Source organism: Oryctolagus cuniculus, chromosome 15 (genome assembly GCF_051225735.1).
Source record: "Oryctolagus cuniculus isolate XC-2025 breed Fujian yellow rabbit chromosome 15, ASM5122573v1, whole genome shotgun sequence".
NCBI classification, from domain to species: domain Eukaryota; kingdom Metazoa; phylum Chordata; class Mammalia; order Lagomorpha; family Leporidae; genus Oryctolagus; species Oryctolagus cuniculus.
The window spans coordinates 67,594,765-67,608,956 of NC_142881.1; the positions used below are offsets into that span (position 1 = coordinate 67,594,765).

Consider the following 14,192-nt stretch of genomic DNA (forward strand, 5'->3'; position numbering starts at 1 on the left):
AAATAGTGGTATGAGAAAGAGGATGTTGACTCTAGAAAAATGTGTTGTTTATATTTTGGGGAAAACTCAATTAAGGTAAAGTGTCTTAAGAAGATTTGTCAGGGGCCAGCATGTGGCACAGCAGGTTAAGGTGCCACCTGCCACACTGGCATTCCTTATCACAGCACCCATTTGAGTCCTGAGTGCCCCAATTCCCATCCAGCTCCCTGCACGTGTGCCTGGGAAAGCAGTGAAAGATGGTGCAAGTGTTTGGGCTCCTGACATCCACATGGGAGACCAGGATGGAGTTCTAAGCTCTTGGCTTTCATCAGTCTCAATTCTGGCCATTACAGCCATTTAGGAATGAACCAGCAGATGAAAGATCTCTCTCTCTCTCTCTCTCTCTCTCTCTCTCTCTCCCCCACCCCATCACTCTACCTTTCAAATATAAACAAATCATTCTTATAAGAAAACAAAAAGGGAAAAAAATCTGTCAAATTAAGCATAGAGTTGATACTAATACAGCAGACCAAATACCTAGGCATATGTGATGGGTAGTGGGTGTAGGCCCACGTAGTACCACCCTGCTTCCTCCATGATTTTCAGCAACTAACAGGTGAGGGCTGGGGAGAATGCTTTCCGCCTGACGACACTCCATGCTCCCCATCTTGCATCATCAGTTTTTCTGGGTCTCTGGGGACCTGGCCTATAGTTTGCAAGTCTCTGAATATGCAAGAGTAGCCAGCATGAGGCTCTGTCTCTCTTTGCAAAGGCCCAGTGCAGTAACATTTAAAACATGAGGATATTTTCAAATGCTTATGGAAAATAAAAACAAAAGTTCACTTTGGTACCAAAAAGAAATTTGAAATGTATGCATACAAGGGGTCTTCAAAACATTCATAAACAATGCAGGTGATGAAAAAACTATGCATGGATTTCAATATTTTTTGGCACCAAAATAGACTTACATTTTAATTCCGTTTGTCCATGAACTTTTCAGAGTCCATTCAAAGCACTAAGTCCCTATTTACATTTTAAGTCGTGCATGCTTTCTGTCCTTAGCATCCTGTCTGCCTCCATGTTTATTTTCCCTCCCAGGCAGAATCTATCTATTCTGACATTGCAACACGGTTATCATGGATTCCAGTGAACGATCTACTTTGATTTTTGCTCCAGAGATGGTTTTAGTAGAAATTCACAAATATCCTTTTCTCAACACATGGGGAAGTATGTCCTGCCTTCACTGGGCCGGGTGTGTGGCGCCTGCTGTTTGCATCTCACTGTCTCGTCTCTTTGAGTTGCCTTCTCTGTCACTGTTGATCTTTTCCTAATACTTCATCCTTTCTGCAGATTCCTTCCTTGGCGCTGGACTTGGCAGTGAAGTTTGCCTAACTAATGGGGACCATATGCTCTGCGATTACATTCCCCAACAACATTCAGATTTGTTAGCAAATACTGGAGAAGGCGCGTTGAGAGGCTGCGGCGCAGGGGACTGCTGGGAATTGGCACACTCCGACAGGTATGCCTGCACTTGCTGTCCCCAGGGAAGCAGCCCCGGCCCTGGCTCTTACTGGCTTCAGTAGGATGCGGATTTGTTTTTGAAAGTATCAATCAATTGGTGGCTTGTTCTTCAAACAGCTAAGTGTCCCTCCCACGAGTTCTGGGGAGCATCCTGTGCTGTCCAGCCAGATTAGGGTTTTTTTTTTATTTTTTTTATTTTTATTTTTTTGACAGGCAGAGTGGACAGTGAGAGAGAGAGACAGAGAGAAAGGTCTTCCTTTGCCGTTGGTTCACCCTCCAATGGCTTCCGCGGCTGGCACGCTGCGGCCGGTGCACCGCGCTGATCCGATGGCAGGAGCCAGGAGCCAGGTGCTTCTCCTGGTCTCCCATGGGGTGCAGGGCCCAAGCACTTGGGCCATCCTCCACTGCACTCCCTGGCCACAGCAGAGAGCTGGCCTGGAGAGGGGCAACCAGGACAGAATCCGGCGCCCCGACCGGGACTAGAACCCGGTGTGCCGGCACCGCAAGGCGGAGGATTAGTCTGCTGAGCCGCGGCGCCAGCCTGCCAGATTAGTTTTTAATACGTGACTGGTACCTGCTTGTTTGCTGGTCGCCTCCTCCCCAGGAGGAGGCCTGGGGTCATCACATCACTCTGTTGTATCTGCAGCTCCCAGCAGAGGAGCATGAACATTACCACTGCACAGTAAATGGGTAGCTAATGCATCAATGAGGCGGTCTCTAGAAGACATTAAATGCCAACACATTCTGTGCATTACGAAGGACACTTGGACAGTGCTCCCCAGACTCCAGCTCCTCCCCTTCTTCAAAACCAATCCAACCCTAACCTGGAAGTTCAGACTCCTGAAAGGAGTTCCCCCTCACAGGGTCTTGAAACAGATCCAAACCCAGCCCTGAACTGCACTGGCTTCTAGGAGGTCTTTTTGGCCTTGAGCCCCAGTTTCGTCTGCTATGCTGTTGGAGGCGAGGGTGAACCTGGATGAAGCACATCTTTAGCAAGTTGTCCTGGGCTGTGACAAGCAAGTGCAGGGGAAAGAACACTGCTTCTCCATGCAGATGGCATGCAAAGATAACTAGCTTGAGAGCAGATGGCTAAAGAGCCAACATCCTAGCTTCTTAAAGGTCTGCCAAATGCCACCCATTTCTTCGAAGCTTGTGTGCTGGAACCTTCTGTGAGGGGGTGTGTGGTCCCCTTGACCATGGTGTAACCCCATAGGCATGTCAGGCACCACAGCCAACGGCAGCATCTCTTCGTCTCCCTCACTGCCTGTTGCAGCCTTGGGCAGCACTTGGAGTTGTGGGGGTTTTGGTGAGAGAGAGAGAGAGAGTGAGTGAGAGTGAGCTAGCAAGAGAGAGAGAATAAGTAGGAAGAGGGAGAGGGAAGAGAGGGGAGATGGAGAAACACAGAGAAGGAGAGGAAAAGGGAGGGATGGAGAGAGAGAGAGGTAGAGAGAAAGAATAAGAGCTAGGGAGTGGGAGAAAGAAGAGCGGGAAAAGGGAGAGGGGAAGAAAGGAGGGGGGAGAGAAGAGAGAGAGGGAGACAGGAGAAAGGGAGAACTGCAGATGTGGAGAGAGAGGGGAAAGGAGAGAGAGGGAGAGGGAGAACAGAGCAGTCCCAAATGAACTCAAGGACTTTGCCAACACCACCCCCCACCCTCCCCACCCCCCAGGGCTGTGCGACTGCTACAAGGACACACAAAAAAACACTCCTGGTTTTAGAACACAAATACATAAATTTTTAATCTGTGAAAAATACAAAATGAAACCATGTACAAGTTATGTACAAACCCTTTTTACAAGACAAGAGAGTTATCACTGGTTGTTACAGATGACAGAGTTGGGCTGAGCATGTCAGAGCACCAGCGTTTTTCTCTTCTGCAATGCCTGTTAGGTCATCGTCATCGTTGTCGCCATCATCGTCCTATCATCATCCTCATGCCAACAATCAAAAGTGTGAAAGACAGATGAACAAGCCACGCTCTTTTTCCTTAATGAACATGAAGGCTGACCTCTGCCTGTGTTGTATCTTTTTCTTTGTCCCCTGAAGACACTGTGAGTGCAGGGTTCAGAGCTCAGTGGTTTCCTGTTAGTGTCTGGGTGGGGGGAGGTGACCAGAAGTTTTAGGCAGCATGTGATGGTGTCACCTGGCAATGGACACTTTCTAATTAGCATTTCCAGGCAGATCTTGGTTTATGTTGGAAACAGTGCAGCTTGGTCAAGCGTGTTTCAGAAGGACAGGAAGAGAAGTGAGGTGGCCGGGGCTCGGCTGGTGCTGAGGGGAAGTGGGGTGCTGTCTACCTTCCTATTAGGGCTCCTTCTCTGCTGCTTGCCTCTCACACTGACCCAGGGAGGGGAGCACTGGGTCACTCTGGCAGGTGTGTGTTGGTGCGTGTGTGTGTTTGCATCTGAGACTCCAAACAACGGGGCCAGAACTGCTTGCCAACACAGGTGCATTGGAGAGCTTTCTTGTCCTTCGCATCCCTGTCCTGCTGAATGACAAGACGGAGGTGGAGAAGAGACACAGAAATCCTCAAGGACGTGAAAGGGCTGGAGGAAACCTAAGTGTACAATTGTACCGAGAAAGATCAGTCTTCAACTGGCCCAGGCATCTCTCCTCACACTGCCTGTCCAGAAAGCCCAAAAAAAGAAGCAGAGGAGACCGTATTTTTTTAAGACCTTGCAAACTAAAGCTGCCAGGGCATGTTCTGTGTGGTGGTGGCATGAGTGACATAAACAGAAGGTGAAGGATGAGGTCGCCTCACCATCCCTGTCTTTCGAATCTTCCAGGAGTGCCAGTGACCGAGGCTCCTGTGCAACCTCTGTCCCCTGGGACACCAAGAGTCGCACAGAGGGGCGGGGGACTGCCCAGCTGGCCAGCCTCACCCCCGGCTCTGTGGCTAAAGACAAAGAAGCAACACCCTCGCCCTCCAAGGGAATCTGTTTCCTTCTGAGTCACCATCTCCCAAAGGCTTCCTCTCCAGTCTCACGGTGACTCTCCCTTTGGTCCTAAGCGTCCTCCCCATGTTTCCCACTTCCCAGGTTCTAGAGACTTATGGGCCATCTTGCCTAAAAGTCTTACGGGGCAGCGAGCACACAGTAAGCACTCAATAGGTCTCCATTGGCTGTTACTGATTAAGGTCACCCACACTGCCACAGGTGGTCCTGCCCTCGAACTGGGAACGCCGTCCCCGTACACACCCAACTCCACCACTCCCCTTTTCCTATGAAGCCAACCTTCTGGGACCACTTCAGACCCCAGATGTCCCCCCAGTCTTGAAAGATGACTTTGTGCCATTAGTGCTGCCTCTTTCCCTAGTTTTTTTTTTTTTGTTTTTTGTTTTTTGTTTTTTGTTTTTTTTTTTTTTTTTGACAGGCAGAGTTAGTGAGAGAGAGAGACAGAGAGAAAGGTCTTCCTTCCATTGGTTCACCCCCCAAATGGCTGCCAGGGCCGGCGCTGCGCCGATCTGAAGCCAGGAGCCAGGTGCTTCCTCCTGGTCTACCATGTGGGTGCAGGGCCCAAGCACTTGGGCCATCCTCCACTGCCTTCCCGGGCCACAGCAGAGAGCTGGACTAGAAGAGGAGCAACCGGGACAGAACTGGCGCCCCAAACGGGACTAGAACCTGGGGTGCCAGCGCCGCAGGTGGAGGATTAGCCTAGTGAGCTGCGGCGCCATCCCCTAGTGGTTTTTCGAGTGTGTGTTTCTCTTCTTAGTTGAGCTATATGCTGACTGATAGCAATGCCTTTAGAATCTTCATCCCTTTGCCCATTTCCACTCCTTTTATAAATATTGACTGACTGTTGACTGGCTCCTAAGCAGTAGTCGCCTGATAACCTTGCAGGAGGTTTTAATAATGGGGACCCTCATCTGGTGTTCTGAGATATGGGTTACTCTGTACAATCTGCCGATGGCCTGCCTCATGCTTTTGTTATAGCCAGATCTGTAAGGTAGAACAATCAGTAAACTTTGAAAACATCAGAATATCTATCCTCCCCTCGAATCTACATGTGAGCCTGTTACTGATGATCTGGCAAGTCAGCGGAGCAGCGGTGCCTTATATCTGAATGCAAAGTGCGTCGGGGAGAGAGGAACTCCAGGGTGAGCTGCTGGCTCAGTGCGGCACCCCAGCGTTCAGCACTGTGTTCAGTCCCGTGAGGACTCCCAGCCATGGTCACACTCAACAGTGCACGGGCAGTGCGGCCCATCCCTCTCGGCTTCAAACTTGTCGTGGTTGCCTGTGTCTTTCTGCATTGACTTTCAACTCCTTAGCTTGCCCTGTAGACTACCTACTCTTCAGCCCTTTCTAAGTAGTCTCGTCTTAGTTTTCCTCAGCTCCCCTACATAAAATTATCACCATGGGCAAATGGTCTATTTATTGAAATCACATTCCTACCAATGTGTCACGGCCCACTGAAGCCCTTTCATCCTAGAAACTCCTCGTGTTCCACCTCTCTCCTGTCTAGCCACTCATTTCCTATTGAAATATCTCCAAAGTCCATCAAGCATTACTTTGCTCTGCATTCTTCCCAAACTATGCAATTCAATACAACACCTTTTTCCCCCCACTCTAGCTCTTGGCACCACAAACAGCATGCCCTTGGCTCACATTTCTTAAGCTGCTGCTTAGGGGAGCAGGCATTCAGGATGGTGGCTGAGATGCCTGTGTGTCCCACATTAGAGTGGCTGAGAGGGAGGCCCAGCTGAAACTCCTGGCTCCAGCTTCCCACCAGTGCCAACCCCGGGAGGTAGCAGGGATGGCTCAAGCAGTTAGGTTCCTGCCACCCGAGTGAGAGATCTGGACTGAGTTTCCAGCTCTTGGCTTCAGCCTAACGTGGTCCTGGCTGTTGAGGGCATCTGGGGAGTAGACCAGCAGATGGATGTTCTTCTCTCTCTCTCTGCCCCCACCATCCCTCCCTCTCACCAAATAAATAAAGTGTTTTTCTAAATGCCGCTTTTAACATTTTGTTTTCTTCTCAGTTCCTTAATATATGTCCCAAGTCTGGCTTATTCTTATTTGTTTTTAGAAAGCTTCTAATTTTAATATTTTTATGTATTTGAGAGGCAAAGAGAAATGTAGAGTAAGAGTGAGTGAGGGGGAAGAGAAAGAAAGAGCTTCCCCACCCGCCGATACACTCCCCCAGCACCCGCAGTGGCCCCGGCCGGAGCCGGGAACTCAGTCCAAGTCTTTCAGTTACTTGAGCAGGAACCCAATGCCCCGAGCCACTACTGCTGCCTCCCAGGGTCTGCATCTGCAGGAAGCTGGGGTCAGGGGCTTGTTTTTAGGGGCATTCTCAGGCCCATTTTCCTAATTAAAAAATACAGAGAAAGGCCCGGAACAGACAGTCCAGCTGGAATTCCTTCAGTCCACCTGGGAAGGCCATGACATCATGGAGCTACCAAACACGGTGGGGCTAAGGAGGACTCCTGCCCAGAGACACATGGACTCCCGTCTGTCTGTGTTTTAAGAATGCCTCCTACAGGAGTGGAAAATTTGGCTACAGAGTCTCTTTAGAAATGAAATTAAAAACATTTATGAACTGTCTTACTTCTATGCAAATATGCAAATTACTAACAATTAGTACTGCATGGGCAGCAACCAGTCAAAACAGACTGCTGAAACATCCAATATGGCCACACAGGTACACGCTGGCTGGAAACCATCAGTGGGGCCTACTTGCTCAGAAACAAATCCAAAGGGCTTCACCACCTCGTTGAATGACCAAGGGATGTGAATGCTACGTCATCTCTGCTGGACAGGGGGGATATTGCTCTTTGGGAATACGAGGTAAACAGGAGAGGGGAGAAAGGCTATAAGTGAATTCTCGGTCCCGTTTGCTTTTTTGAAAGAGGCTGGGTCAAGAGCTAATGAGTGAAAACCCTTTGGAGGGCCAGAGTGGTTGGTAGTGTTACCAGTGTTCCCGAAGCGGCAAACAGGAATGGGACAGAAACAGGACAGGGTCTGCCCTGGAACTCAGTGTCCAAGTTGAATAGATTTGCTTGGGCTCTCAGAAGCCAAGATGGCTCACCTGCTAGTCACTGTGTTGATTTTTGCCTCTCCTCCTTCCTCCGTTTTTCCCCGCCTACCTTCCTGTCTTCTTCCCTCCTCCTCATTCTCTCCCTCCAGTCCTCTCTTTCTTCCTTTCTGCCTTTCCTCCTTCATCAGTCCCTTCCATCAGGTTTTCTTTCACAATGAAAAATGATAGATTCAAATTACATATGTGAATGTAAGTAGCAAAGAGATGGTTAGTATATTAATGAAAAGCTAAACACACACAAATAATGGAATGAAGTGAAAATTTAAGGTTGCTTACTTCTGGAATCCAAGATCCAAACTAGGAAACAAAATGGGGAAAACAGGAGAAATTTGGGCATCTTGAGCCTCTTGTTGTAAGAGTTAACTCTTGGAGTTAAGATGAAGGGCTTAACTCAACCCTGACCTTAAACCAAGGAAAAGAGCAGGCGGGAATCATATTGTGAAGAAACTACTCAGAAATGGAAAAATCTGGTCTATGTGATTTGGGTATGTTGATCTAGAAATATCTGCATGTTGGACCTAAGGAGACTCCAAAGTGAAAATGCAACAGTGAACCTAAGCACACCATGTGCAGAGCAATTGTACACAATCTTAAGGTCAGAAGTATGGCTTGGGTGATACAGCAAGAATGACCATTATTTCAGCCCTAGGCAGTGTGGTCTCCAAGGGCTTGGCCAAGGAGAGGCAGCCAGGCAGGTTTCCATCCCTCACGTAGATCACACCCTCTCGGATCTGGAAGCACCTGGGAGCCGTCTCAGTGACTCTCCCCTCTGAAATTTGGGACATGCAGAGAGAGTTTTCAAAGCTTATAGCTAGTTTGCTGCAGATATGGGTCTCAAACCCCCATGTCAAACCAGAAGTAGTGAACTTGAACTCTTTTCTCCTTTCAACATGAAAATATCCCCAAGTTTCTTAGGCTTTTTCCTTTTCCCCCTTTCCAAACCTAATCAAATGGTTCTGATTGTCTGTTCATTTAATGTCATTGATAAAGATCTCCCCAAAGTGCATTATAAGATGTCATTATCCTTAGAATTCAAGAGCTTGAGTGTTTTCCAACGTATCTTAGTCTCAAGCACTTTTATTTAAGGTGTTTTATATTGGCTAGAGGCGATATTCTAAATTATTCAAATATTTAGACAAAAATAAGTTTTTATCTCAATGAGAAAGGTGAAGATGGTGGTGCTACAGTTGTAAAGAGATACTTTCTGCTTTTTCAACAGTTCATTGGTGAGTGATTCCCAAAGCACCCAAGAGTCATCAGTTTCAGAAAACAGGTTTTCTGGAACTCTAAACTTGAAGGGGAGACCACAGTCTCATAAGAGGGACTATTCCAAAGAAGATCATCATTGGTTCAGACCAGATGGAAGTGGCAAAAGTCTTTTACAGCTGAGCTGGAGAGGGACCTAGAGGCAAAGAACTGAACAAATAGAAACAAATAAGGAAGCTCTTATACTCCCTTGAATCCTCCAGTAGCCTTACAAATCTTCTCCCTTTTCCAGTTCACTGTTAATTTACCCAGCACCAATTTTCGCCAAAGGGGCCATCATCATTTTATTTATCTTTAAAAAAAAAAAAGCCTGATCTTGTTCCCTGGTCCAGAACAATTCATTGTTACAAAGGCAAGCATGAATGCGTTGCTCTACTTTGACAGAAAAATGCTCTACCAAGCATAAATGTGTTTCTACCAATTTGGGTTGTTGGGGTGCTGTGGGAAAACATCTTAACCATTATGATTTTTTTTAAAAAATTAGGCTCAAATATCTAGCCGTAGTTCGTACTTCTACTTCTGGACTGCCTTGGTTTGAAGACAACAGAGGGAGGACAAGGTGGGGGACATGGAGAACTGTGCTGTGTTCCTGTAATGGAAGATCCTTTGGTGGCCACCATCACCTGCAAGGGGAGACCAAATAGCTGTGACAAATTCACAAGGTAGTTGTGAGGAACAGAAGTGAAGAAGGAGCCCACTATGGTTCATGAAGGGAAAAAGAGCGTGGATTGACGTGAATGGACTAAGGTGAGCCCAATGCAAAATCAGTATGCAAAAGGAAGGCCCAGCTCTCAGGAAAGTCATCCAAATCCTAGCAGAGTTCTTCCCACAAACACGTTTGACTTCTGTTAGAAACCAAGAGATGTTTAAAGTCTGAATATAGACCGTTGACATCATTTTCATCTGCAGAGTAGACTAGTGGTTAATTATAAGTAGTTTTTAAACAATCCAATTGGACATACATTATATTCACAGTACTTTTATAGAACTAAGTCTACAAAATTTGACGACAGAGAAACCACAGTCCGACGAGTCACTGCAGGACAATGCCTATGAGGTGGAAGCACAGCTACATTGGCTCTGCAGGGAGTGGAGAGCAGTGGAAGCTCGTTTTGCCTACATTGGTAATTGGAGTACTGAGTGGACATGTTTGCATGGTGATCACACTGCTCTGCTCTGATCTGATTTGTACTACCAGAACTAGGCACCACAGGGCCATGGCCTAAGGTGTTAACGCAGTAGTCATCACTGGACTTTGTGGGATACTTTGGTTAGCTTGGTTCTTTAAGTGTCCACAGTTAAAATTTTTAAGAAAATAAAAATCACAATCACATTCATGCTTCTCCAGAGACCCTGACGATCGTATCAAAGATTGATCATTTTGAAGTTGAAAGACTTGCTAAGTCATTCGGAACAAAATGGTTGTTGGGTGACTGTATACTGAGCATGCAAGTGACAGCAGAACTCTGAGCCATAATTGTCTCTGATGGCTACAATAATCTTTTGGCCACAATTTGAAGTGGTTGATACGTTTGATTTCACTGCTGGTAATTTTCAAAGGCCTGTTCTAACAGTCTGTGTGAAGTACGTTTGTTGCTTTCCTTTTTCATTAAGATTAATTTTTAATTATTGTAGCAACTTTGTGTATTTTGTTCCAGCAACAAAATAAAGTCTACAAAATAAAATCTGGGCTAAAGTTGTCTCCTTGATCCTGGCAATTCTCTGGCATTTAAACAAAAACATAGTAAGAAGAATGAATGCATTCTCATATCCTATTATTAAAACAATTCATTGATGATTACAAATTTTCAGACTGCAAGCTCTGAGAATTGAGGAGTGGGGGAAAAGTCCACCAGACCCTCCAAAGTTGAAATTCCTTCTGGTGTGTTGGTTATATGAAATAAGAAGCATCACAGCATGTAGGAGTCCCCACCAATAGACACATGGCATGAGTCTATCTGGTCATCAACTTCCTCACCCCAGGGGTGCCCACAACCTTCCTGGCAGCATGAGTTGGCCAGGTAAACCTCACCTGGCAGTCATAGTAAAGCAGCAAGAAGGTCTTCCCTTAAAAGATATGAGCCAAGGGATGAGAAATACAGAATGGAAACTAAAACTACAAAAATATGACTTTCAACTGTGAAAATAAATAAGTTTTCCATTTATTAAGAGCTGGTGTCAATGCTGATCAAAATACACACCCATCCAGGAACGAAGCAGGTAGTCAGTTGCCCCCTTTTGTCTTCTTGTGGTTGTTGTGTTTGTTTGTTTGTTTGTTTTCTATCTTTTTGGCTTTACTAAAATACATGTATACATCGTTGGCCATTTTAAAGTTAATATTCCATTTCCCTTAATTTACAATTAACTGTGGTGATGTGACCATCATTCTCCTCAAAGAAAAAGAGAGAAAGAAGAGAAATATGTGTTAAGGAGTCTGGCCACTTGACTCATTTTGATTTTGCATTGTGTAGATATAGGGCAGATATTTGACAATGAGAAAAAGAAAAATATATTTTCTTTCTAATAAATAAAAATAATTTAAAATGCTAGAGGCTATACATGACTATTTTAGTGTGTTCATTTATAAATGAAATCATTTTCGTTTCCAAAGTACATGGAAGCAATATTCAAGGCCGACCACGAGAAAGATCTGTCTATTTTATTTTCTTGCAATTCTTGCTTATCCTAACGTTTCCACCAGTGATTCAGGATGTAAGAGGAAGAAAAGTCACGTCACCATTATGAAGTTTGTCAGGCTTTAAAAAAATAGTTCTGGTCTCCTGGGAATCAACATTCATCTTCAACTTCTCTGATTGGTGGAATCAAGCTGCTTGTGGATTTATATTGGTTGATCTGGTTAGCCATGTGAGTACTCATGGGCTTGATTTGAATGTTTCTGGGATAGGCATTATCCGGCTCATCTGTAAACCATTTCTTTTCTGCTAAAGGGCGAAATGGACAGAGAACAAGAAGGAGAAACGAGAAGCTCAATTAGTCCTAGGGTAAAGCTTTCGGACAGTTCAATGAAAAATGCAAAAAAGGTAACTGATAGAAGCCGACAGTGAGTCATTGCCGAGGGAGCCAGTGCAGTGTGGGGAGGACCCAGAATCTGAGACATACCTCTGCTTCCTGCAGCCGGGGCCCAACACAGTGTGCCTCTGGGGCTTGCAGTTACCACGAATGGACCTCAGAGAACACGAGGGGCTGGAAGATGAGCTCTGGCCATGTTGAGCTATGTGAGTGGCTTGAAAAGCTGGTGGGGAGAAGAAGCTGCCTGTATCAGATACTGGGTACAGACACTGGACCTGCGGAAAGGCCTGTGCCTCCTTGGGTTGCAGTGGAAGACAGAAGGCCCTCGTCCGTCCTGCAGAGCGAATGATCTAGATACTTCCTCAGGGTTGCCACCACCCAGCCTTTACCCTGCTCTCCTGCTAGCAACCAGACTTCAAGCTGTATCTCAACTCTCTCTTCTAATTATTTTGCAGTCACTTTTGGAGATCTTAAAGTAAGTACGCAGCACTTGCTAGCCAAGGAGAGTGAAACTCAAAATGGAAGCCCATGTTCTCAAGAGGATTTTGAGATGGTTTTTTAGTTCAAGAAACAGACCTCTGGATTGGGATCAGGTTATAAAAAGTGTTTCAAGTGGCACTGTCTTGAGGGACTATACTAACCCACGCTGTTGACGGGAGCATTTCATTTCCACCCTAAATACAGAAATGGGAAAGACAGTGCTGAGTCAGGGTGTTCAGGCTTGGAACAAAAATGGTCTTAGCATCCTCTCAGCAGGGCAGCGCTATTTTATACAGCTCAGCTCTCATCCTCGCCTGTTTCTAGAATGGAAATTGTCCGGGAAATTGGCCATGTGTGAAGACAGGAAGGGACTGGGCACATAGGACATTCTGATCTGAGAATCCTATGCCTCATGTTAGTGGCTTAGGGAAAGGAAGGAGAAATGACAAAGTCTTTCAGCACACCCCATGCTATGGAGACAACAGCCCCTCCAGCTTTGTCTCCTGCCTATCGGTGCAATTCACAGATGCCCTGTCACTAGTCCTGGATGTTCATAAAAACTGCTCACCTGGCTGGGTGCATGCCTCTGTGTGTGTGTGTGTGTGTGTGTATGTATCCATTGTTTTGTTAGCTTGTAAACTGAGCATTTATGATCAGCTCCAAATCACACTGTGTGTTCCTCCTCGGTCCACCCTTTTACTGCTACAAGCGTCCTGCGGTCTTAATGTCGCCAAGGTTCTGCCGCTGAAATTGGGTGTGCCTGGGTGTGCCTGGGTGAAGCCCTTTGTTCGGCTACTCAGCTTACTCCTCTGCGAACTGGCTACCTCTGGCATCCTTCTCCCTGCCCCCTTCCTACTCTGGCTCTCTCACCTATTATAATTAAGTTCACTTTGATTTGAACAGATTGGACGATAGGAATTCATAATGCTACATCCTCACAGTGAAGCTAACTGATTAAGTGCTTTAAATTATTCCCCCTGACAGAATGATAAAGTTACAATCTGTTCTGAGATGATCTACAGCTTGCCAGGCTCCTACAGCTTCTTTCTACATTCATTTATCTTTTTGTCAAGCACAGTTTTTTTTTTTCCTAAGCTTCAATTCCATAGATCTTTTAAAGTCATCAGCACATCTGAATTATTAATGAGACTTTGGAGGCAAGGCTCCTGATGGGTTGGTTAAAAAAGGTTGTATAGAAATCCAGGACTGTGTACACATCAAAATAATTTCAGCTCCATTTAAAAAACCATTTAGTTCAAGTGTGACATAGATGAACCATTATGCATTTGTGGAAACCAATTTTTTGTGATCTACGATTAAACTAACCTTTCAGTGAGGAGTAAAGTGTGATGGTTATCACGTTCTAAAAGCACCGCCAGGCCTCCGAAACAATTTCAAACTACGACTTTTTCCATCGGCTCATAGGTAAAGGCGCTTTTCCAGAGGCGGGGCTGGTGCTTGTGCCCTGCTCGCCTGCGCTGCCCGCGGTCTTGGCCCCGCTGCCTCGCGGACAGATTTTGCAGAGGGATTTAGTGCTAGGTTGGTCATGCCAGGTTGGAACAGGGGACTCTGCTGATGGAAACAAGGAGGTCGTTTGGGCAAAAGATCCAAGACAGCGGCAATTTGCTGAAATTTTTACAACTGCTGCAGAGAATAATTGTTCAGAATTTAGTCCTCTCAGTTCCATTCAGAGTTGGCATTGCGACCTTTCACAGCAGAGAGAATATCAATTTCTTTCTGCTGTCTGTGAGAAAGAGCATTATTTCCCCATTTAAGCTTCTCTTTTTCCTTTCTAAATGTCTTTCCACTAAAAAACACCTAAGTAGCCTAGCGCCTGTGTTTTGGCCACGCAGCCTCAACACAAGGAGGGTGTAGTGTGAAAGCA

The 14,192-nt window shown here is 46.0% G+C and overlaps 1 protein-coding gene across 20 annotated transcripts in view; it reads right to left on the bottom strand.

Annotated features, from left to right (window-relative positions):
* Positions 1-3,210: 3,210 nt before the first annotated feature.
* KCNMA1 (potassium calcium-activated channel subfamily M alpha 1) overlaps positions 3,211-14,192 on the bottom strand; it is a 783,049-nt gene continuing 772,067 nt past the window's right edge. For 6 of the 20 annotated variants that reach the window (XM_070056977.2, XM_070056982.2, XM_070056980.2 and 3 more), the window contains one exon: positions 3,211-11,739. In XM_070056977.2, the coding sequence (XP_069913078.1) occupies positions 11,715-11,739 (25 nt within the window). In that variant the 3' untranslated portion in view covers positions 3,211-11,714. The remainder of the gene's footprint in view (positions 11,740-14,192) is intronic. The other 14 variants (XM_089313364.1, XM_051823043.3, XM_089313366.1 and 11 more) reach the window with 3 other exon arrangements.